The 20,060-nt window shown below is 41.5% G+C and overlaps 1 protein-coding gene across 5 annotated transcripts; it reads left to right on the top strand.

Moving 5' to 3' along the window:
- The first annotated feature begins 5,389 nt into the window (after window positions 1–5,389).
- impdh1b (IMP (inosine 5'-monophosphate) dehydrogenase 1b) lies at window positions 5,390–19,956 on the top strand. 5 transcript variants are annotated; one of them, XM_026362554.1, is made up of 17 exons: window positions 5,390–5,654; window positions 9,204–9,302; window positions 9,467–9,544; window positions 12,381–12,429; window positions 13,986–14,087; window positions 14,194–14,268; window positions 14,385–14,390; window positions 14,591–14,797; window positions 14,887–14,974; window positions 15,066–15,265; window positions 15,681–15,771; window positions 15,958–16,053; window positions 16,527–16,670; window positions 16,968–17,112; window positions 17,190–17,333; window positions 17,428–17,511; window positions 17,977–19,956. In XM_026362554.1, the coding sequence occupies exons 1-17, from the start codon at window positions 5,440–5,442 to the stop codon at window positions 17,996–17,998; spliced, it is 1,845 nt and encodes a 614-aa protein (XP_026218339.1). In that variant the 5' UTR covers window positions 5,390–5,439; the 3' UTR covers window positions 17,999–19,956. The 5 variants fall into 5 exon arrangements, with proteins under 5 accessions (XP_026218339.1, XP_026218340.1, XP_026218341.1 ...); XM_026362557.1 differs by lacking the exon at window positions 5,390–5,654 and adding an exon at window positions 7,615–7,739; XM_026362555.1 differs by lacking the exon at window positions 14,385–14,390 and having other exon boundaries at window positions 5,393–5,654.
- Window positions 19,957–20,060: the final 104 nt, after the last annotated feature.

The following is a 20,060-nucleotide window of genomic DNA, read 5'->3' as shown; positions in this document are numbered from 1 at the left end:
ATGGTACAGTTATTATGACCAGTAATTAGAGTCACAGTCTCTTGATCCATAGCCACAGTGTCCAGCATGTCCATCCAGTGGACCTGTGTGTAAATGGGTCCATCACGAGCCAATGTTCTTAGCCACAGACGATCGTCTCTGGCGGCTACTTGATGAGAGCTCTCCCTGTGTGTGATGGTCCAGTTCCAGTATATAATCATGGTTCTGGACATACATCAATCCACCGAAGGAGTCCACTAGTCCATAGATGACCGCAAGAACAGTCAGTGCAGTGCCAATGAAATACAGCTTCAGAACTGCTGCCACCATGGCTCCCAGAAAGAGTCAGCTGCAGGAGAAAACACATCCGTTAATGGATTTTATTTTGGATCATTGTAGACAGAGAGTTAACTGTAGTGCATTTCAGGAAATGATTTGGTTTGTGGAAAAACTCAGAGCCAGACCACCACAACAGGAAGAACAAAGTGCTGGCTAGTGGTGCATTTACACGCCATTGGAAAAATACAATTTACATGGATGAGCAGTCTACAACGGACCTATCTTGACGCATAATATTTTCATTTTGACATCAAATCGCTGTGAAGTCGATCACATTAAATATCTTTGTATGAAAATGATGCATGCTTTTAAAAGCATCGTATGTTTTTGTAAAAACATGTGGACGCACAGCGCGTCGCACTCCATGTTCCCTGCTCGTCTAAAACAACAGGCACTGAACGCCTCCGCTGCTCGTGTTGCTCTTGCAAACGTGTTCTCCACGATCTGCTTTTGAAAAATGTGTTGATGTTCGTGTTGGGATCGAAAGCACGACTTGGAAAACCTGAATCTGAAGGTAGCAGAGAGCGCACATGTCCGCAGAGACGACAAACCACCAGACCACAGCGCAGTGAATAGTTATGGCACAAGACCGCTGGTTCAACTCACCAGAGGCTTTGCTCCCGCAGACTTGTTCCCTTGTTTCTTTGTTTCCGATTTCCAGAAACAAACTGCAACTTTGAGGCACACTCGGAGATCTCCGACGGTATTTATTCGCTCAGCAGTTTCAGTTTCTGCTTCTGTGAGAAACTCCTCATCCTGCTCTGTTCAGGTCGCTCAGACGATGTGTGATGTGTGTCCGCAGCTGTAAGAGCTGCTGTTCAAGGAGTGTTTTAATGTGCGTAACTGTGACATCACATCAGAAGAAAACAGTCGTTTCCTGTCTGCAAAGAGTAGATTGTCTTTAGAGAGTTCAGGGATTTCCAGCGAGATTTTAGTCTGATCACTTTTACACGGTCTGAGTCAATAAAACGTTGTTGTATGACTATCAGAGACTTTGATTAATGTCAGTCATTATCTTATTTTACACCAGTGAGCTGAGCCTTTTTATAGATTGTTGATTCATATAGGTTCAGTTGTTTTTTCCTGTAAGGGGCTGCAGCCCATATCTTATATTTCCATAAAAAGCACATTTTATTTACCTTTCTGCCTTTAAAAAGTCTAGTTAAAATTTCTTGTATTTAAAATAAACATAACTTTGCATGTTTTTAAATTGTAGATTAGAAATGCATCAGTTTAGTATGTTTATCATCGTTATCTCAGTGTTTTGCATTTTGCATCTACATCAAACATCTACACACTAAGGAAATTTAGTTTCACAGGAATTGAGTCACAAGCGAATGTTCAACAGCGTTAGATTAAAAGTTAAAGGGGAACTCCAATAGTTGTACAAATAAACAGGTCTTGGGGACGACTTCTGCATGTAGCAAATGAAAAAAAGGCTGTATAAACTCTTTTGCAGCACCAGAGGAAGTTGCATGACGTCTGATTAATTGCAGCGGTCTGGTTAAATGCCATTTCAGTTACTAAGCTTACCAAACCTCTACAACCCGTCTGAAGGCATAGGCTCAAGTCTGTATAAGCCCCAACTGGCATAACACACCCACATCTCCAGACCTGTCAGTGTTTTGTAATAAGGGGGGAGTACAGGCATCAGGTTCTGACCAGGGAAGAAGTCAGGGAGTCGTCAAAGTCTTCGCAGTCAGACAACGGCTTACAAAGCAAAACTCCCACAGAACATTATGTGAGTGTTCGTATTGTGAGCTGTCTGCACCATTAGTATGATAATGTCTAGACTGTGATCGTAGTCATGTTATCGCAGGGGGAGAAAAGGACAATAAGAACTTTTTCAACTGGTTTATGTCCCACAGAGAAGATTAAAAGTGTGGATCTTATTTAAAACATTGCTTCACTTCCTCATTTGGTATCTGGTGATGACAATGACCTAAGGTATGTGAAGTAGTGAAGGTGTTGAGCAATAGATATATGTTCTCACTAAATGAACAATGAACATCGAGGGTGTTCTCTCATTTTCACCACAGACACACTCACTTTCATGCTTATCTTGATGGACCAGCTCCACATGCTGCTATCAATATCCACACTGTGTAAACTTGTTAGGCATGTAGCCTTATGTCAGGAGAATAGACATCTAGGAATTTCCAATGTGAGCTAACTAGACCAAACACTTTGAATCTTGAAAATCCCCCACGAACATCAAAATAGCTGTCTCATTTATGATTTCACTTCCTCTGAGGCTTGGCACAGTTTCTGAGGAAACTCCAGGGTAGACACTTGAAATCACTGGAAGGATAAAAGCAGTGTCACAACCATCACTTGACATTTTCACTGTGAGTGTTTAACAGCACTTCCTAACTTTGTACTTTACACTTTCTTAGCTATGTAAATAGGGAGTCAAAGAATTGATTTTACTGAAGCATTAACATATTAACTAAGGCTAGGTAAAACTGTTGCATATGACATTGTAAATAATTAGTTTTGTGCATTGCAAATCCCATGATTCACTGGAAGTTGCATAAGCAGCTTTTTCATTGTGGGATGTGAAGATCATACTCTGCACTTTTCACAGACAGCCAGATATTTCTTCTCCCTTGGCAGCCAAAAGTTCACATTACTCATACACACACAAATCAAATCCTTATGTGTCGCATTTTACTGCCTGCACTACTTTTAACTTTACAACTCCAGATCCGATGAAAGTTTGGCAGAGCGAGTTAAAACACGATAACAGGGAAAGCACAAGACTGTGAATCAGAGGATAGGAGGAAACAGTTTAGTAATTTACCTCAGAATCCTCCCACTTGTGGCCAGGTCATTAACATTGAGGAAATGAGAACAGAATGAACAAATAATTAGGACAAGGTACAATTAGCACAGTAGCCACAGCTGCTATCAAAGGAAAAGAAGCACATGGGACTTCTGACTTGTGTTGTGCAACAGTAGAGGTGATTAAAACCTCTCTTTTTTATTTTTACAACTGTGACAAACTTTAAGAAAACATTAGAACCAAAGAAATCTCTGATTCAGGTAATAAAAACACAACAACACATTGCATCCACTAGATGGCAGTGTTTGGCAATAATGAAAACAGAACATGGCCTCACATGGCCTAAGGTTTGGAGATTAGATTTTTCACTACACTTGAATAAAAGTGAAAACTTAACAGATCACAGACACTTCAGAATACCTCATTTATTGTATTATATTATATTTTAGCATATTCTACTATACCATAATGGACTTTTTTCATAGCACAAATCCACAGTCACAACTAATAATGTTAAAAATGTCTTTATAACACTAACTGTTCTTTATATGTTTGACTTCCAGAAAGTGCAGCAGTGTACAGACTGCTGCTTGTTGTTTGGTCGCTAACATGCGCCCTGGGATAGATTTTCATAACCACACAGGTTTTTCAAATCAAGGCTGAATCACCAGCTAGGTAAAATCATCTGACCACACACACATACACACACACACACATACACACACACACACAAAGAGTGCTCTTCTGTTGGCAGTGGTTACCCTTGTGTTAAATCTCATGACTCTGATTTGTCCCAGCCAGTCAATGAGTGTTCACACTGTGCACATGACAGTCATTATGATAAATGTAATTAAACGAGACGCGCACATGTAAAAGTTTGAGTGAAGTTTTCTTGTCTCTGCTGCATGTGACACTAACCCTTTAGTGCCACAGACTGTGTGACTTTAAGGTCAAACTGAATCTACACTGAGTGGACAGCGGGGTCAACATGCCAACATAAGACTCAATATAAAGTCTCGACAGCCATTTTAAAGGTTTGTCATCTTCATTGTGTGGGCAAAGGGGTTTCTGGGAGCATGTGTTAGAGAGATGAATGTGATTTGTAAGTGGGGAACTTACAAGTACCTCTGAAGACAGGCTAAGAGGATTTTCCAACTTAACGTCTCACCAACTGTCACAAACAGTTGTCACCTGGAGGTGATCCCCTTGAGAAGAGTGTGTACTATATGTGTGTGAGTGGAGGGAAATCCTTTCTGTTGAATCAGAAATTCACACACAGTGGATGGATCTGACGCTGACGCTCTGGTGCAAGCTTCCCTCAGCAGCAACAAGGTGTTCGTACAGTACATGTTGTGTTAGCTTGTAGGTGTAAACTTATCCTTGGTCACACCAGAGCTGGTTTTCTACAGACTCAGCTCATCTTCAGCTATGAGTAGGACACTTTTTTTGTGAGGCCTGAATGAGAAGCAAAACAACATCATGGTCCTTGGTGTGAGTAGCTGAGGACTACTGTAAGTAGTTGGTCCGCTGTGACAAATAAAAACAACACTCCAACACAGTGATGGTCGTGCTGTCTGTTGTGTAAAAACGTGCTGCTCTCTTTGCACAGCTCAGTTCATTCTAACGCTCAAATCCTCTTTGTGAAAGTGATGTGGTCCCACTGATAGAAAGCAGGATTAACTCATACAGAGAGAGGCAGCAAGACATAGAGAGGGCTTCATGGAGCACTCAGCAGGATAGCAGCACCGACTCCATTCAGCTTGCAAAGAACCGCTCAGGGCGATGCTTTATCTCAAGTAAAAGTACAGTACAGGGCTTCGCTGGGCTCTTTTCTGTTTTCATTACATTCTCTCAAGAACTCGAGGACATCGGCACAACCATTTCACAACAACGCTCTGCTGTTGGCATCATTTCCACGGTGACGCCCCCTCAGTGGAAGAATCTCCTAGGTGACGCCTCTCTATTGACACGCCTAGATGTGGCTGGTGGCTTTTTGTAGGCAGGTGCATCCTGCACAGGGACAGAAGGAGCAGTCTGAAATATCTGGTTTTCCCTCTGTGGGAACACTTATGTGGTATCATATCTAGTCTGGAAGGCAGATGCAGCAGACCCTGGGATTCAGATAAGACGTTCACAACTGAATAGTTTGCTTTTTGTGCAGATTGTAACTCTTTAACTTTTATTATACTTAGATTATGAACTTCATATAAATTTAAGATCTATTTAGTCTGTGGTCTTTTACCTAAATGTGACCTACGACATTTGGATATCTTCACTTCAGTTTAAACAGCTGAAGGTCTAAAGAGACGATAGAGTCAGACCCTGATCCTGGATAGATGATGGAGGCGTTTGGTTTTGAGCACTCTGGTATGAGGGAGAGCCAGCAGGTGGATTATAGGAGAATTGTAGGGGACACTCAGCCATCACATACCAATGTTGCATCCCTGGAAGGTGAACGTTATTTTCGACAAACCTCACACGGCCATGGACACGAAACTGCAGCCCAGCGATACAGTGCCACACGCATGCAGGCTGGTCTAGGCCCAGAGAGGTGAGTTGCTAGGAACTACACCTAGAGGATAGAACTCAAATGCAACTGTATGTTTCTTTGGAGTTATACTTGTTATATATTATATAAGACCAGTGGTTGTTCTGAAGGAAAATAAGCACAAAAGCAAAACTAAAATTGATCATAAAAGGTTCAGTTCTCTGTCTGTGATGCTTTCACTGACTCTGTTTTTACAAGGCTGAACATGCAAATTAACTTCAGGCGGTCAGGTAAGGCTCCATGTTCACACACACTTGTATTCAGATTAGTTTGCAAATGCCCTTAAGGTTAAATCCTTCGGTTCAGATGTCACATTTGATTTTTAGGCTGTTTGCACTCTCTGCAGATAATACTGTTGGTTTGTGAACTGATGCTAACACAACAGAGATCTTAAGTAATCAGGTGCTATTTTTAATGCGGCTCTCCTTTGTGGGCACCAAAAATCCTTTGATGGCCTATCAAGGCAGGACTGGGCAGCAGGGAGCAGGGAGGATAAACAAGGCTGAATCAACTGCTCAGAATAGCTACTGTGCACAAAAGAACCACTGACCCATAACTGCAATGACCCACATTTAAGCTGACACAAACACAGAGTGGAAAGCAGACCTCTGTGAGTCACCTTGGCAAACATAACTAGAAAACCTTACTTAATATTATTAGAGGATAACGGAGGACTATGAAGCACGCTGCGTTAGAGCCACACTAAATGGCTGCATGCCAAAGTTGAAAGTGTTGCATTTTTTAGTGGCAACTCCCCATTTCTGAATCATAATGCCTAATTTCTGACAGATGTATCTCCTGTGAGCATGATGCATAAGCACTTTTGGGTACTGATAATTAAAAGTATTCATATAAACTACTACCACTAAAATGACCACTTCTGTATAATTGCATGTGCTTTCATAGTAACACATAACACGTGTTTTAAGTTTTCCATTCTCCTCAGTGGTCCATGTAGTCTCAGTGTAGCCTAAAATAGAGCTAATTTATTTCATATTGGTTAAACTCACTATGTTTCACCAACAAACACATGTAAGTGTTGCAACACACTGAATGCAGCGAGTCAGAGGGAGAGAGAGAGGGTTTATCCGCATTACAGTTTTGTGTTCAATGAGAAATAAGGGAGCTACAATTTGTCTGTGCATGCTTCTTGCTACAGTTATCATGTGGATAAATGTGGTTGGTGCTGGCTCCTCAGTGAACTTAATCAAGTTCAGATGATTTACATGTGACCAAAATTTAGATGGTGCTGCTTAGATTCAACAGGCTGTTTGTCTAAGTTAAGAACATTAAGGCAGGAAGGTTTGGACTCTGGGAAGGTAGTTAATATCAAACCCATACGCCGCGTGATTTCCTCTTTCACATGTTAAAGTCATGTGTCCATGCAAGGATAGGATAGGATGGTGAGAAAGTTTAACATTTACACTGGCTTATTTCCCCTTTTTATACCCATGTACAGCATCTCAGTAAAGATAGCAACTTTCCACCTCTAAGCCACCAAACATGAAATAAGGAAACATTAATAAATGTGGCTGAGCACGACTGGCGGCTCTGATGAACCAGTCCACCAGCATTTCAGCAATTTTCAGACAACATCCCTGTGGTACATGTAGTCATTTTAACGGGGGAGTAAAGGTCATAGCATAAAGACTAGACTAGACTAGACTGTTTGACTTTGCAACTTTAAAAATATGACAGAAGTAGAAAATAGGGCTCAAAGACAAAAGCAGCTGCACAGCTGCTGAAAGTGGAGCTGATGTTAACCACCTCATGCACATTATGACCTTTGGTTAATCCATCATCATTTGTTTTATTTGGTTTTTATTGCATTTGGTTATTATTAATAATGAACTTTTGCACTTTTGCAAGAAGTAACTAAAGCAGTCAGATGTATTCAGAGTAACTCTGTGAGCAGGATGCAGAGTTGAACACGCCTCTGGAGGGAGAGAGGATGTGACGCTGCTGCTGGTACATAACAGCAACACGCACTGTGTGCAGCGACAGGCAATCATTACTGACTAGTCGACTTCTACTTTTACATCTTGGAGCCGCCAACGACCTGTCCCTTCATCCATTTTGTTCTTCGAGGTAAATTAAAATCGCCGCATGTGTCGTCGCCTTCATCCTGATGCGTTTGAGTCCTCAGCTAAAAAAAAAAAAAAAAAAAGTTGCTTTCTGTTGGTCAACGTGGGCATCAGCTCCACAAGGCAGCTAGCTTAAGCTGCTAGCTGCAGGGAAAGATGGGGTGGGTTTACTCTAGCAAACAGGCTACGTTGTTTAAAAAGCTCCTTTTCTTATATGGTTTAGTAAAAGCTTGGTTTAAAGCCGCTGGAGCTTTTTTTTTTATTATGGTGAAGCTGAACGCACCACCTGCTAATGCTACATGCTAACGGTTTCTCCCACATGTCTGCAGGGAAAACGTAGACGCAGCTCATGCCAGAAGTTAGCTGTTTTTTAAATCAACCTAGCCAGTCGTATTTAACCCATCTCAATTTCGCATGTCTGGAAATACTAGATAATCATATCAGCTGCCTGTTCGTACATGGTGTTGACATGAAGCCCGACCTGTGTGCGGTACTGGCTCCAGAACCAAACTCGCTTGCCAATTCTGTTAAAATAGTGCTGCATCTGTTTTTATAACCAAACTATGTTGAGCAGAAACATATTATAGATGATTTATTACATAAAAACAACCACTATTTAATTCCGCATGCTTTAAACACTCATAACTCTACACACATTAGTAAAATATCAACTTTGACTTGTTGTTCACCTGCACTGCTCCTCAAAAATGCATTTAAGGTGAACACGTTGGATTCAAACCCCAGTGGTTCACCTAGCATGGCATTTTCAACACTGATGGAGTAATTTTATAACATGGATTAAATCAGCTTGAATGCTGTGTTGACCCTTCACTAGCACAGTTCCAGTACGTGGGCGCAGAGCATGCAGCTAATGTTGGCTAGCAGCTGATAACATGCTGTAATGTGTGTCACCAGGCCAGCAGACAAAGTCGACACGATGCAACTTGAGGGTACTGTGTACTGATGATACTGCATTTCAGGAATTCATTTTACCTCAGCATTTACTCGTTAGGATCGAAAGCTTGTGCAGCCCAGGCTTTCGATTTTATGTCGTGTTTATTTCCAGATGATCATTTGACAACAAAACCAAGTTACTGTTGTTGATGCAGAGACAGAACACACGCTGTGTCCCTTCTTGCACAACATCCCGGTAGGATTTACAGTGCATGATCTCTGTGCAAGTGCAAGAGCTTGCAGGGTTGAAGGCTCATAACGGACTATTAATGGTTTTGCTGTCGCAAGCTGAGGAAGCGGTTGCATCTTGCACCTGCTGCGCAGACGCACTGACCTGAGGCTGGCAGGGGGATGTTGATGTTGCTATGGTTATGTCTTCCTATGAGAAGGTCACTAAAGCTTGTCTGCAAAGTGGATCTCGCAGAGCATCATTATACAGCCTGCTGATAAACAGCTTTGTCTGATTCTTGGCCTGCACTGTTGATTGAAGTTACCTTTTCTTATCATTTGGCAGCATGGCGGATTACTTAATCAGTGGTGGAACAGGGTACGTCCCTGATGATGGACTCTCAGCTCAGCAGCTCTTCTCAGACGGAAACGGCCTTACATACAAGTAAGTTTTCCTGCCTCTCTGACTTTGATTTGGTTCCAGAAAATCTCAGTAAAGTAGTGAAATTATTTTAAAATAAGGTCCTTAATGTTAAAGCCTCACCTGTGCGTAATGGTGGGTGAAGTGCACCAGTGCTTTGTAATGGCCAACACATTTTGAACCGGCAGATCTGACCAACAGTTCGCTGTCTGCGACGGTCAAACGGCTGAAGAGCTATGCTCTAAAGGAGATGGGTTGACTTACAAGTGAGTAAAACAGTCGTCTTTAAACCGTTTTGAAACTGTGCTGTTAAGAAACCTCTGTCTCTCTAAATAGAGGATTAATTCACTGTCCCTTCTAAAGCAACTTTACTGTGACCAAAACAAACCCCAATCTTAATCTAGTGTCTTTTAAAGTGCATGAATACAGAAGGTATAAGGAGGGCTTGTTGATCCTCCCGATCGTATTCATGAGAATAAAGCTTGCCTCCAGTGGACGTTACTGTATTATTAACTTCAGCTAACCGCAAAGTACACGGCATGTGAAGACGCAGCTTGCATGTCAGAACATCTCATACACTTTCTTACCAGTACTTTGCTTTGGTAAAGATACAAATCAAGCACTAACCTCACTCTCCTCTAGACCAGCTCATGATGCTTTTATTAACACATGTGGTCACCTTTTTATTTTCATACACATAAATACAGAGCAAAGGGTTGATGCAGCTAATTGTAGTGCTCGCTGTACACATGTGCATTTCTTCTTACCTTGCATTTTCCTCTTCTAAAACTGTTTTTCTACACACTCTAACAACCACTCCAGCCAATGCTGAAGATAAGTTAACCTAATGTGTGTAATACATAGTTTAGTAGTTAATTTTTGAAAATGTAAAAGTACATTTTAGTTTAAGGAGGAAGCTGAAAATTCTCCAGTTCTTTGCTTTCATCATGCTACTACTTCTCTGCTGTAGCTAATTGAATAGAAAATGTAACGGTGCTTGAGTGTGATTGAATAACCTCTCCCAGCAGTAATCATTTGCATCACAACCCAAGAAAGGGTTACGCACATGATGGTCTGAATTGACATCATGTGAACTGCAGGAGGAATTGGGGTGGGTGGCGTTTATTTAGGGATTAAACTGTCTGTGTCAGTCTTTATAAGCTAGTTGTTGTCTGTTTTAATCTCTGTATAACTTAAACATCTGCCCAGATGTTTGCATTCCTCTCCTACAGTGCATTCCTTTTTTAAAATGAGTCTAAACACCCAAAGAAAGTTGGAGGCAAACACAGGAAGACACAAAGAGCTTTGTGAGACAAACGGCTTCCTGCACAACAACCAGGTGCAATGTCCTGAGTGAAGACGTTCTCGTACTCAAATCTACTTTCTGTCTGCACCGCTGAAATAACCTTGAAAGTAAAGGTGCCCATTGAAACATAACAATAAACTGTGTCTGTGTGAGTAGACGTTAGAAAACACAACGAGGAAATTTCCCTGTAATCAGGTTTAAAAGTGTTTCGTGTGCCACTTTCTCACACAGGCCCCGGGCTGTTTGTTATGGGTAAACACTGGATCGTTGGCACTGAAGCAAGTCGAAGCCCTCATTTCATTTAAACATTACACTCATAATGTACAAGTCCACACAGCCCCAGAGCTGTACACAGATCACAAATACTCAACTTATGAACCCTCGAGAGCGAGGTACTTGGTGAATCCACACCGGTATGCTTGAATTCATAATAATTCATAGTAATGTATGTTGTAAGACTGGCTTTATGATTGTTGTTGCAACAGAGCAAACAGAAGCAAATAAGCACCTGTGGCTAAATTAATTCTAATAATTAATTGGAATTCTTTGCACAAATTAAATAGAATTATGTAGTAAGACCTGCAAATGTCATGCATTGTGACTCAGCATCGCTTCTAGGTGCAAAACCTTTAGATACTCTTTGTTCTTTGGGTGCGCACATCGTGTTGTATATGCCCTCAAGCAGATGTCTTAACAGGCAGGTGAAAACCAGTTGTGGCCTTTGGTTGTAGTATGAAACCCTCCCACTTAGCATCCTGCATTTGTCTATGTTTTAAGATTCAAATCATAACCATACCAATGCATCACCAAGCCAGTGTTTTGTCTAGAGTTCAAAGCCAACATAAAGAGCTCTTGTGTAACACTGACCCAGAGTCAGTAGGCACAGGCTGTGTGCTGCAGCTGTGGTTTTGTGGCTCCTGCTAAATGCTAACAGATGTGTGCTGGACTTCCTTCTTGTCAGTATGTAGACTTTTTTTGTGGGTTTGGGCTCTAAAAGTGAAGGGAAACAAACAGGACTCCTCCCTTGCAGTGTCTCAACCAGTGCAGCTATTTCAAACCTTACATTTTGTTTTTCTCCACCCACACTAGAGCAGATAAGATGAGTGACCTGTAAATGGATTGTCACTTATTTTTAACTCTTAGACTCACTTATGTCCATCTGTGCTGCTCTCTTTCTGTTTCACCTACTCTCACCCTGTTTGTGCCTGCTCCAGTTTTCCTACAACATCCACATGGCATACACAGCTGCCTTTATTCCTCCATCTTCCCCGTCTGAACTCTCAATCCTCCCCCAAACCCACAAAATACATACAGACTTTGTCTGAAAAACAAACACACCATTCCTGTGTCTAGCGCCGTCTCCCCAACTCATCTTGCTCTACCTCTCTCACTGTGTGTACACACGCCAAGAACTGAAAGAGGTCAGCTGTAGCTTTCTGTACAGGACGCACCCAGCTACACTCAGTGTCTGCCACTTTGCCACTTGGCAGTATTCTGGGAATCATGACGGGACTTAAGAGTATCTAATAATAGGGTGCAAGCTCTAAACCGCACTGTTGTGAAAAAAGTAGTGAGTGATTCAGTTAATCCTGGGAAGAAAGTAGCACATTTAATGAGGCCTAGACTGTCAGATGTTTAAACCTTGCTGTGTTAGTTTTGCTTAAATCTGACACGTCCACATCTGTGTTTCTGTTCTGGCATTTTTTTTAAATAAAGTAAGGATGTTTTAAACCTCACAGTGTTGCTACGCTGCAGGCATTAGCCCTCTTATTTTGCATTTTGTTTATGTCTTACAGTGACTTCCTGATTTTACCTGGCTTCATCGACTTTACCTCAGATGAAGTGGTGAGTATGAATATGAGTGCAGGGTGTCGTTGAGTGTCCAGAAGTCCACCTAAGGTCTGCTAAGACAGTCACAAGAAGTACTACTTGGTATTTGTTAGGGCTAAGCCAATTATTTCTTCACATTCCTCCACACCCACTCCAGATGATGGTGACGGTAATGGCCGTATTGCCAGCGTCAGCAGACAAACCACTCTTGGCAGAGCCCCTTCCTAAACCATCAGCTTTATTACAGTCTCTTTTTTTCCTTTTCAATAAATCTCACAGCTCCAGACCTCAGCAGCATTTTCATAATTGAAGCACTTACAAAAATAGTGTTGTTTTTGTCCTTTTAGAGCTGTCTGCACCATTTCCTCTCTCTCCTGCTATTTTCACCCGGTGTGGTCACTCTCTGGCTGCCTCCTCAGCCTCGTGTTTACATTTGTGTCTGTTGGGCTGCTCATCCACCTCTCTCAGCAGATGACGGTGGAGTTAATCTCCAGGCTTTAGATGAAATCCCTCTCATCTGCATTGTCCATCTCAGAGGGTTTTAATCTAATTGATATCTCTTAATGTCTCCCTCTTTCCCTCTGCGTTAAGGAGAGCTCACTTTAATGTGTCAGATGCTTGTCGGCCCGGCTGTGTTGTCATGGTTTGGCGTCGCCACAGTGTCTCGGTCTGCCCTACTTTTTCACCGGATAGTGAGCCAGTTCAAGCTTGAATAACAAAAATGCTTCAACATTTGGCTTAAAGCACAACTTTGAATAGAGTAGTTCATGTCTAAACAGTGCCTTAGTGGAACAGATTAAAATGTATAATGTGCTTTGAGGGTTGAGTGCTCTAGGAAAGGTGTTGGAAACTGGAAGAAGGACCACGTGTGCACATAGCGGCTGTGGCAAATTATTTGGGTGGGTGTCACATTCTTGATGCCCTCCCAACTCTTAGTTGAATTTAGCAGGTTAGTGCAGTTATGCTCCTTAAATGGAGAAGTGGTGATTTCTTGCACCTTCACCGCAAACCCCTGAGAAAAATAGTGAGCAGCTTTCATAGTTTACGTCTGTCACAGATAAGATGAGTAAAAACTTGAACATAGATCTCATTAGCTGCTTTTCCCATGTGCAAGGAATGTCAGTATTGTGTGTGTATTTTTTACACTATCAGCCGAAGATAAGAGGATGGTGCTGACCGTGGGAATCGGCAAGAAGTTAAAGTTGAGTTTGGCTGTAGCGTGGCTCATTTTCATTTTCCAGACGGTGTCAGGTTTCTGTCCCTGAGAGGAAGGACATTAGAGGACGTGAATTTTATGTATGTGTTAAACGTCTAATCAGAGATTTACCCGTAATGACAAGTGAAAGCTGGAATTCACGAGGAGCCCGTGTGTTTTAAATGTCTGCTTAAATTACCCTTCTGTCATGAGGTTATGTCCTTCAATGTCATTGAAAGAGATTTAAAGGCATTAATCACTTTAAGACAGGACAGTAGAGGGCTGCCTGTATGTCTCCTGGTTCAGTCTGCCCCCTGGTGGAGCATGTGATAAATGACAGATATACAGAAAACACTTGCATCTTCTTGTCTCTCAGGACCTGACATCAGCATTGACCAGGAAGATCACACTGAAGACCCCTCTCATCTCCTCCCCCATGGACACTGTGACAGAATCAGCAATGGCAATCGCAATGGCGGTAAGATAACGCCTTCTCAAAACTGATCAAATGTCAGATTTTCCCGTTAACTATAATAATTCAAATGTCTACATATCATTCATGTCATTCATTTTGATTTTGGTAGTTAATGGGAGGCATTGGCATCATTCACCACAACTGCACACCAGAATTTCAAGCCAACGAGGTTCGCAAGGTTAAGGTAACGGAAGACTTTCCTTCATATATTATATATAGTTGTAGCAAGATAATCAATACTATACTATTTATGTCTTGCTGTCATTACTTCAATTAATTTCCCATTTTGTCCCTATGTAGGATCTGGTAATTGTCTTCTTTCTATGTTGTGTGTGTGTGTTTTGTTACTTATTTTATTAATGTTTTGTTGTGTTTGTATATCACTGTCTATTATTAACGTCCTATGTGTGGCATGTGGTGTTTGGTTTTTGCTCTGCTGCTTTGCACTAATAAGAGAAAATACAATAATGATAGTAATGTTTGCTTTGGTTTCTCTTGGTTTCCAGAGGTTTGAGCAAGGTTTTATCACAGACCCAGTTGTGATGAGTCCGCGCCACACAGTTGGGGATGTGTTTGAGGCCAAAGTAAGACACGGCTTCTCTGGTATTCCTGTCACAGAGACAGGCAAAATGGGAAGCAAATTGGTGGGCATCATCACCTCCAGAGATATTGACTTTCTTTCAGAGAAAGACCATGACAAACCTCTGGAGGAGGTGTGTATTTTTATGTTTTTTTTTCCTAAGAAATGTTTGTTTCTGTGTTGTTTGCTTATTATACTAAAATTGTGCTGGTGATATTCTAGGCTATGACTAAAAGGGAGGAGTTGGTTGTTGCTCCTGCTGGTGTTACACTGAAAGAGGCTAATGATATTCTGCAGCGCAGTAAAAAAGGTGAATTCAAATTTATGCATCAAAGCAGCTTTTTCTAGTTGTCTTTCATTTCAGTAACTCAATGAGCTGTTTTCATTTTCCCCGTAACAAGGCAAGCTTCCCATTGTAAACGATAACGATGAGCTGGTGGCCATCATCGCCAGAACAGATCTGAAGAAGAACAGGGACTACCCGCTCGCCTCCAAAGACTCGCGCAAACAGCTGCTGTGCGGCGCGGCCATCGGCACCAGGGAGGACGACAAATACAGGCTGGACCTGTTAGTGCAGGCTGGAGTGGATGTTGTAGTGCTGGTGGGTGTTTTTGATGATTTAATTACGGTTGTCTGGTGGTGCCAGTCTTTCAGTCTTGTGTGAGAAAACTGTGGGAAGGATGGCTCAAACAAACTTAATAGAGGCTTGAGTCGAGGCTTTATGTACTTAAATTTGGAGATTAATCTCAGGTGCCAGCCTCTTCTATTGTGTTTACAGGATGTAAATGAGCAGGATAAGGGTGTAACAGTTCTGAAACCTGGACAGAAACAGTGACACATCTGTGTTTCAAAATCTACCAACCCCCAAAACATGACATTTAGTCAACCTTGGCTTAAAGGTCAAGGTCTGCACCAAACTATGTATTTGGTGAATCATTGCACCCCCACAATCAAGACTGCTGCACGTTACTGACTAGTATCATTGTGCATTAATTATAATTGTTTTTGCCTTCTAGGACTCGTCACAAGGCAACTCAGTGTATCAAATCAACATGATAAATTATATAAAACAGAAGTATTCAGACTTGCAAGTGGTGGGAGGAAACGGTGAGTTTGTTGACAAAGGTATCGCCGCATGTACAGTATATTGGTGTTGCTGCTCTGTTATAAATGTTTAATTTAGGTGCTGGTTAGATTAAAGTGACTTTGATTTTTGGAACAGTTCTGTGAATATTAACAAAATAGGATTATTAGCATTTTCAGACTATTCTTTTTCCTTCTCTTCATCTACAGTGGTTACAGCAGCTCAGGCCAAGAATCTGATCGATGCTGGTGTGGATGCTCTACGAGTGGGCATGGGCTGTGGCTCAATCTGCATCACCCAGGAAGGTACTCAGCCCTGTTATACAGTACCAGTTTCTCTTTTCTCATTGTTAAAGTGCTGGAAGAACAAATAGAAATCAGCTGAGTAATTAGAAGTTATCAGTAATTATAATTTCAGCTCTGTCATCCCTGCTGTACCTATTCTTAATCAAGTTATGAGCTACAGTAAGGAGGAAAGACTATTAGTTACCAGTGGTAACAAATACCCTGAGACCGCTCCTAGTTGTCATGGTGATCTGCCAAGGCCCCATTCTGGGTTGCCATGGGGACCAGGCTCCCATGCTCAGACTGGGTCACGTTCACTAACAAGAACAGAAGAGATGTGTTGCAGCAAAAGGACACGAACTTAAAATATCTGTGTGTGAAATAGATGCTTTTTATTCTGGCAGCTGGTTTTGTGTTTGTCCCAGTTTCTGTTTCGAGTATGTTGTGTAATATTCTTTCCCGGCAGTCATATTAAAAAGTGTTCTACCTCCTAGTCATGGCATGTGGGCGGCCCCAGGGGACCTCAGTGTACAAGGTAGCGGAGTACGCCAGGCGTTTCGGTGTGCCAGTGATTGCAGATGGTGGCATTCAGACGGTGGGCCATGTGGTGAAGGCTCTGTCACTCGGAGCATCGACTGGTGAGATTTCAAAAACTGACACATAGACTCTTGTAACACTGTAAATGTCTTATCTAAGGGCTATGATGGACTTATTGGTCACTGACCCAAACGCACACCAATAATAAAATAACTTTTTTAGAGATAACAGCACGCTATGTGCTACAGCGCCCACTACAGTGTCCGAGAGTAGTAGCACAAACAAGAATTTATTTTTGCAGACCGTGTGCTTACTAATGCAGAAGAGATGTTCTGGCTTTATTTCTTCATATATGCCGTACAGTAACCCAGATGATCCCTTTCTCTCTCCCACTCCAGTTATGATGGGCTCATTGCTAGCAGCAACCACTGAGGCTCCAGGAGAGTACTTTTTCTCAGACGGTGTGAGGCTGAAAAAGTATCGTGGTATGGGCTCCCTGGATGCAATGGAGAAGAGCACCAGCAGCCAGAAACGCTACTTTAGGTATATTGAAGGTCACAAAAGCTATTCTATTGTGAGCATGTTGGATGAATATTAATTGGGTGATGCCGTGTCCACAGTGAGGGCGACAAGGTGAAGGTAGCCCAGGGTGTGTCCGGCTCAGTCCAAGATAAGGGCTCCATCCATAAGTTTGCACCATACCTGATAGCTGGTATCCAACATGGTTGTCAGGACATCGGTGCAAAGAGTCTATCTGTCCTCCGGTGGGTAGCATGTGTTGTGTGGATCACTGATTACAATACAGATGCTGACTTGTACATGTACTGCATTTCACAATGGTTCTGTTTTATTTCCCAGTTCCATGATGTACTCTGGAGAGCTGAAGTTTGAAAAGCGGACCATGTCTGCACAGGTGGAGGGAGGGGTTCATGGACTCCACTCGTAAGTACAAAATCAAGCAGAGCATGGAATCTGTAGTGTCTAAATGTCCACAGTTAGACAAATTTTACTTGACCTTTATAAAAGTGGTGTTTAAAGGTCAATCATTACCCTTGTTGTTACCAAACTGCAGTATTAGATTTGTTTGTTCCTCTTTGCAAAGAAACAAACTCCTTTTTAAAAGGAAGCTGTATGTCATCTGCCATTTGTTGACTGTCATAGAGGATTTCATCACTCCACTGTTGAGAAACAGCCTGGCTCTAGTATTACTGTACTTTCTGTTCCGTGCTAAGCTGATGCTCATAGCAAATGCTGCAACTGAAAACAAACTTGCTGTATAGTTTAAGATGCAGCAAAAAGTATATTAGCATTTTCCTTATTCACTTTACCGACTGAAAGATACGTTTAAAAATAGTCTTATACTAGAAATAACACTGATCCTTCTGCAATATTTCTTCCCCTCCACAGTTACGAGAAGCGGCTTTACTGAGCAGGGACAGGTGGAGCACAGATCAGCAGTGCATGTGACTTGCCCAATCTAACAGTGACCAAATCTAAAACCGCCACTTCTGCTAAATACACACCACCGACTATACCCTCCCTCCCCTCCAAATGTGTTGTCTCCGCCATTGTGCTCTCTCTGATCCCAGTCGGTTGCTTTGGGGAGGAAAGAGGCACCGTAGCAAAGTGAGAATCTTCAAACTGACACCAGACTCGCAGAACACCTGGGATTTTGCACTCAATAAGTGGCACAACAGGGTTTTCGGAAAGACATATATACCTGTATCTTGAGTATACAGCCCTTGTTGATCAGTGAAAGAATGAAGTGTGTGTGTGTGGGTGTGTGTGTGAGTGAGTTATGGGTATTGTCTAAATGTGTGATAGAGTTTAAAATGTGTTGAGACAAACAAAGTGAAGGTGCACTGTGTTATTTTAGTCCTTGTTAGTCTGAAACAGCCATGGTGCAGATCCCATTGGCATTGTTGGCTCTTTTGTTTTAGCATCCACGCTGACCAGCAAGCTCAGAAGCCACATCCCCATTACAGAAAGCCATCTTTTGAAGCCACATCCCACATGTGCAGAAAATGGGACAAAAACCTTTCTGTGTGTCAGTGTATCACGGAAAACAGTTCTGAACAGCTGAAAGTTACTTTAATGGAGAGTAGCTGTTTTTATTTCAGTGCATATTGTCTTACTCGGTGTGTTGGGATCTTGAGGTATTGTCACCTTAAATCAGTGGACATAAGTCAGACCCACCATCTTTATTTCTTGTACCCACAAAGACATCGCGAGCCAAATAGTCAGTGCCCCATCTCAGTGTAGTGTTCAATACTTGAGCACAGAAGGGACCAAAAGCTGAGGATCAGGTGTGTTTAAAAGAAACTAAACAACTTTAGTGTATCCAAAATAGTTCATAACGAGGAGTGAGATCATTTCTCTGCCCATAATTTGATACTTTTAGACCACCAAACTTTATATTGAACCTGTATAGTCTTGGGGGGCTTTGAATTAAGCATGATGGGTTTTTGATATGCATGTTTGTTTTTGTCACTAAGCCAAACATGGGTATATTTATATTCTGCTTTGTTGTAATTGCATAAAAACTGCCAAGTGTATGTTTCTTTTTCATAACTTCAGAACCAAAATCGGCACAAGAAGTTGCTTGTAGCCTTGTCATTCCTTTGCTCTGTCAAGATTTCTTTTTACCAGTGATATGCCTTGAAACATGGAGAAAGGCAGCACATGACAGCTTAGTGAATATGCATTGAAACGCTTAATGCAATACACGCTCGTCTGCTTTTCTTACATGACAGTATTGTTGTGTTTATCATTCAGCTTATGTAGGACTAGGCTTTTCTAACATTTTCATACTGGACATCCCTTTTGCCAGGTGTGTTTTTATTTTGTTTTGTTGTTTTTCTTTCAATAAAATGTCCCATGTTGTTAGTTAAGGTGGATTATCTAATGTGCTAATGTACTTTACCCTGCACAGGGTTCACTTGACTAACACGTCTGCAGTTCGACTGAATTTCAAGAAAATACACATGCATAATAAGAGATATATATATACCTATATTCATCTGAAAATAACTGCTGCTTGTTTTCAGTTTCCCACAGAGAGATAATTCAGGTGTCTTGTAAAGTACCGAGTCCTTTTAGTTCATCTAAAAAGCACAGGTTTACAGTTTTATTTTAATTTTAAGTAGTGCACTTTTTTATATAATTTAAGCTACAGTTTCAAGAGCATATAAGTAGCTTCTATAATCCAACAACCAAAACATTAAGGAAGTGCTCTTTAGATGGATGGAAGAGACTCAGTATTCAGTAAATCCATGAAGGGTTTTTGAGGAATATCACTTCAGAATATGTTTACAGTCAAACACTCTACAAAGGAAAGTTGCTTTTGCTGTTCAGTATGGTCAAGAATAATAAATAAATCAAACTGTGTGTGGACTACTGTCTTATTTAACATGACTCGTGCAGAAAAGCCGTGTGAACTCAAAGTAAAAGAAGCCAAACGTTATAAAACAAACTTTATTAAACCATATGTT

The sequence above is a fragment of the Anabas testudineus genome, chromosome 23 (assembly GCF_900324465.2).
Source record: "Anabas testudineus chromosome 23, fAnaTes1.2, whole genome shotgun sequence".
Classification (NCBI taxonomy): Eukaryota; Metazoa; Chordata; class Actinopteri; order Anabantiformes; family Anabantidae; genus Anabas; species Anabas testudineus.
The sequence above is the reverse complement of the archived record's forward strand: the minus strand, read 5'-3'. Positions and strand labels throughout refer to the sequence as shown.

What these genes read in the sequence shown, in the direction of transcription:
- impdh1b (XM_026362554.1), top strand. Translation starts at nt 5,440, where the DNA reads ATGATGGAGGCGTTTGGTTTTGAGCACTCTGGTATGAGGGAGAGCCAG. An exon ending in ACTTTACCTCAGATGAAGTG is followed by an intron (nt 12,430 to 13,985) that starts GTGAGTATGAAT and finishes CTTGTCTCTCAG; the next exon opens with GACCTGACATCAGCATTGAC. An exon ending in GGGGTTCATGGACTCCACTC is followed by an intron (nt 17,512 to 17,976) that starts GTAAGTACAAAA and finishes TCCCCTCCACAG; the next exon opens with TTACGAGAAGCGGCTTTACT.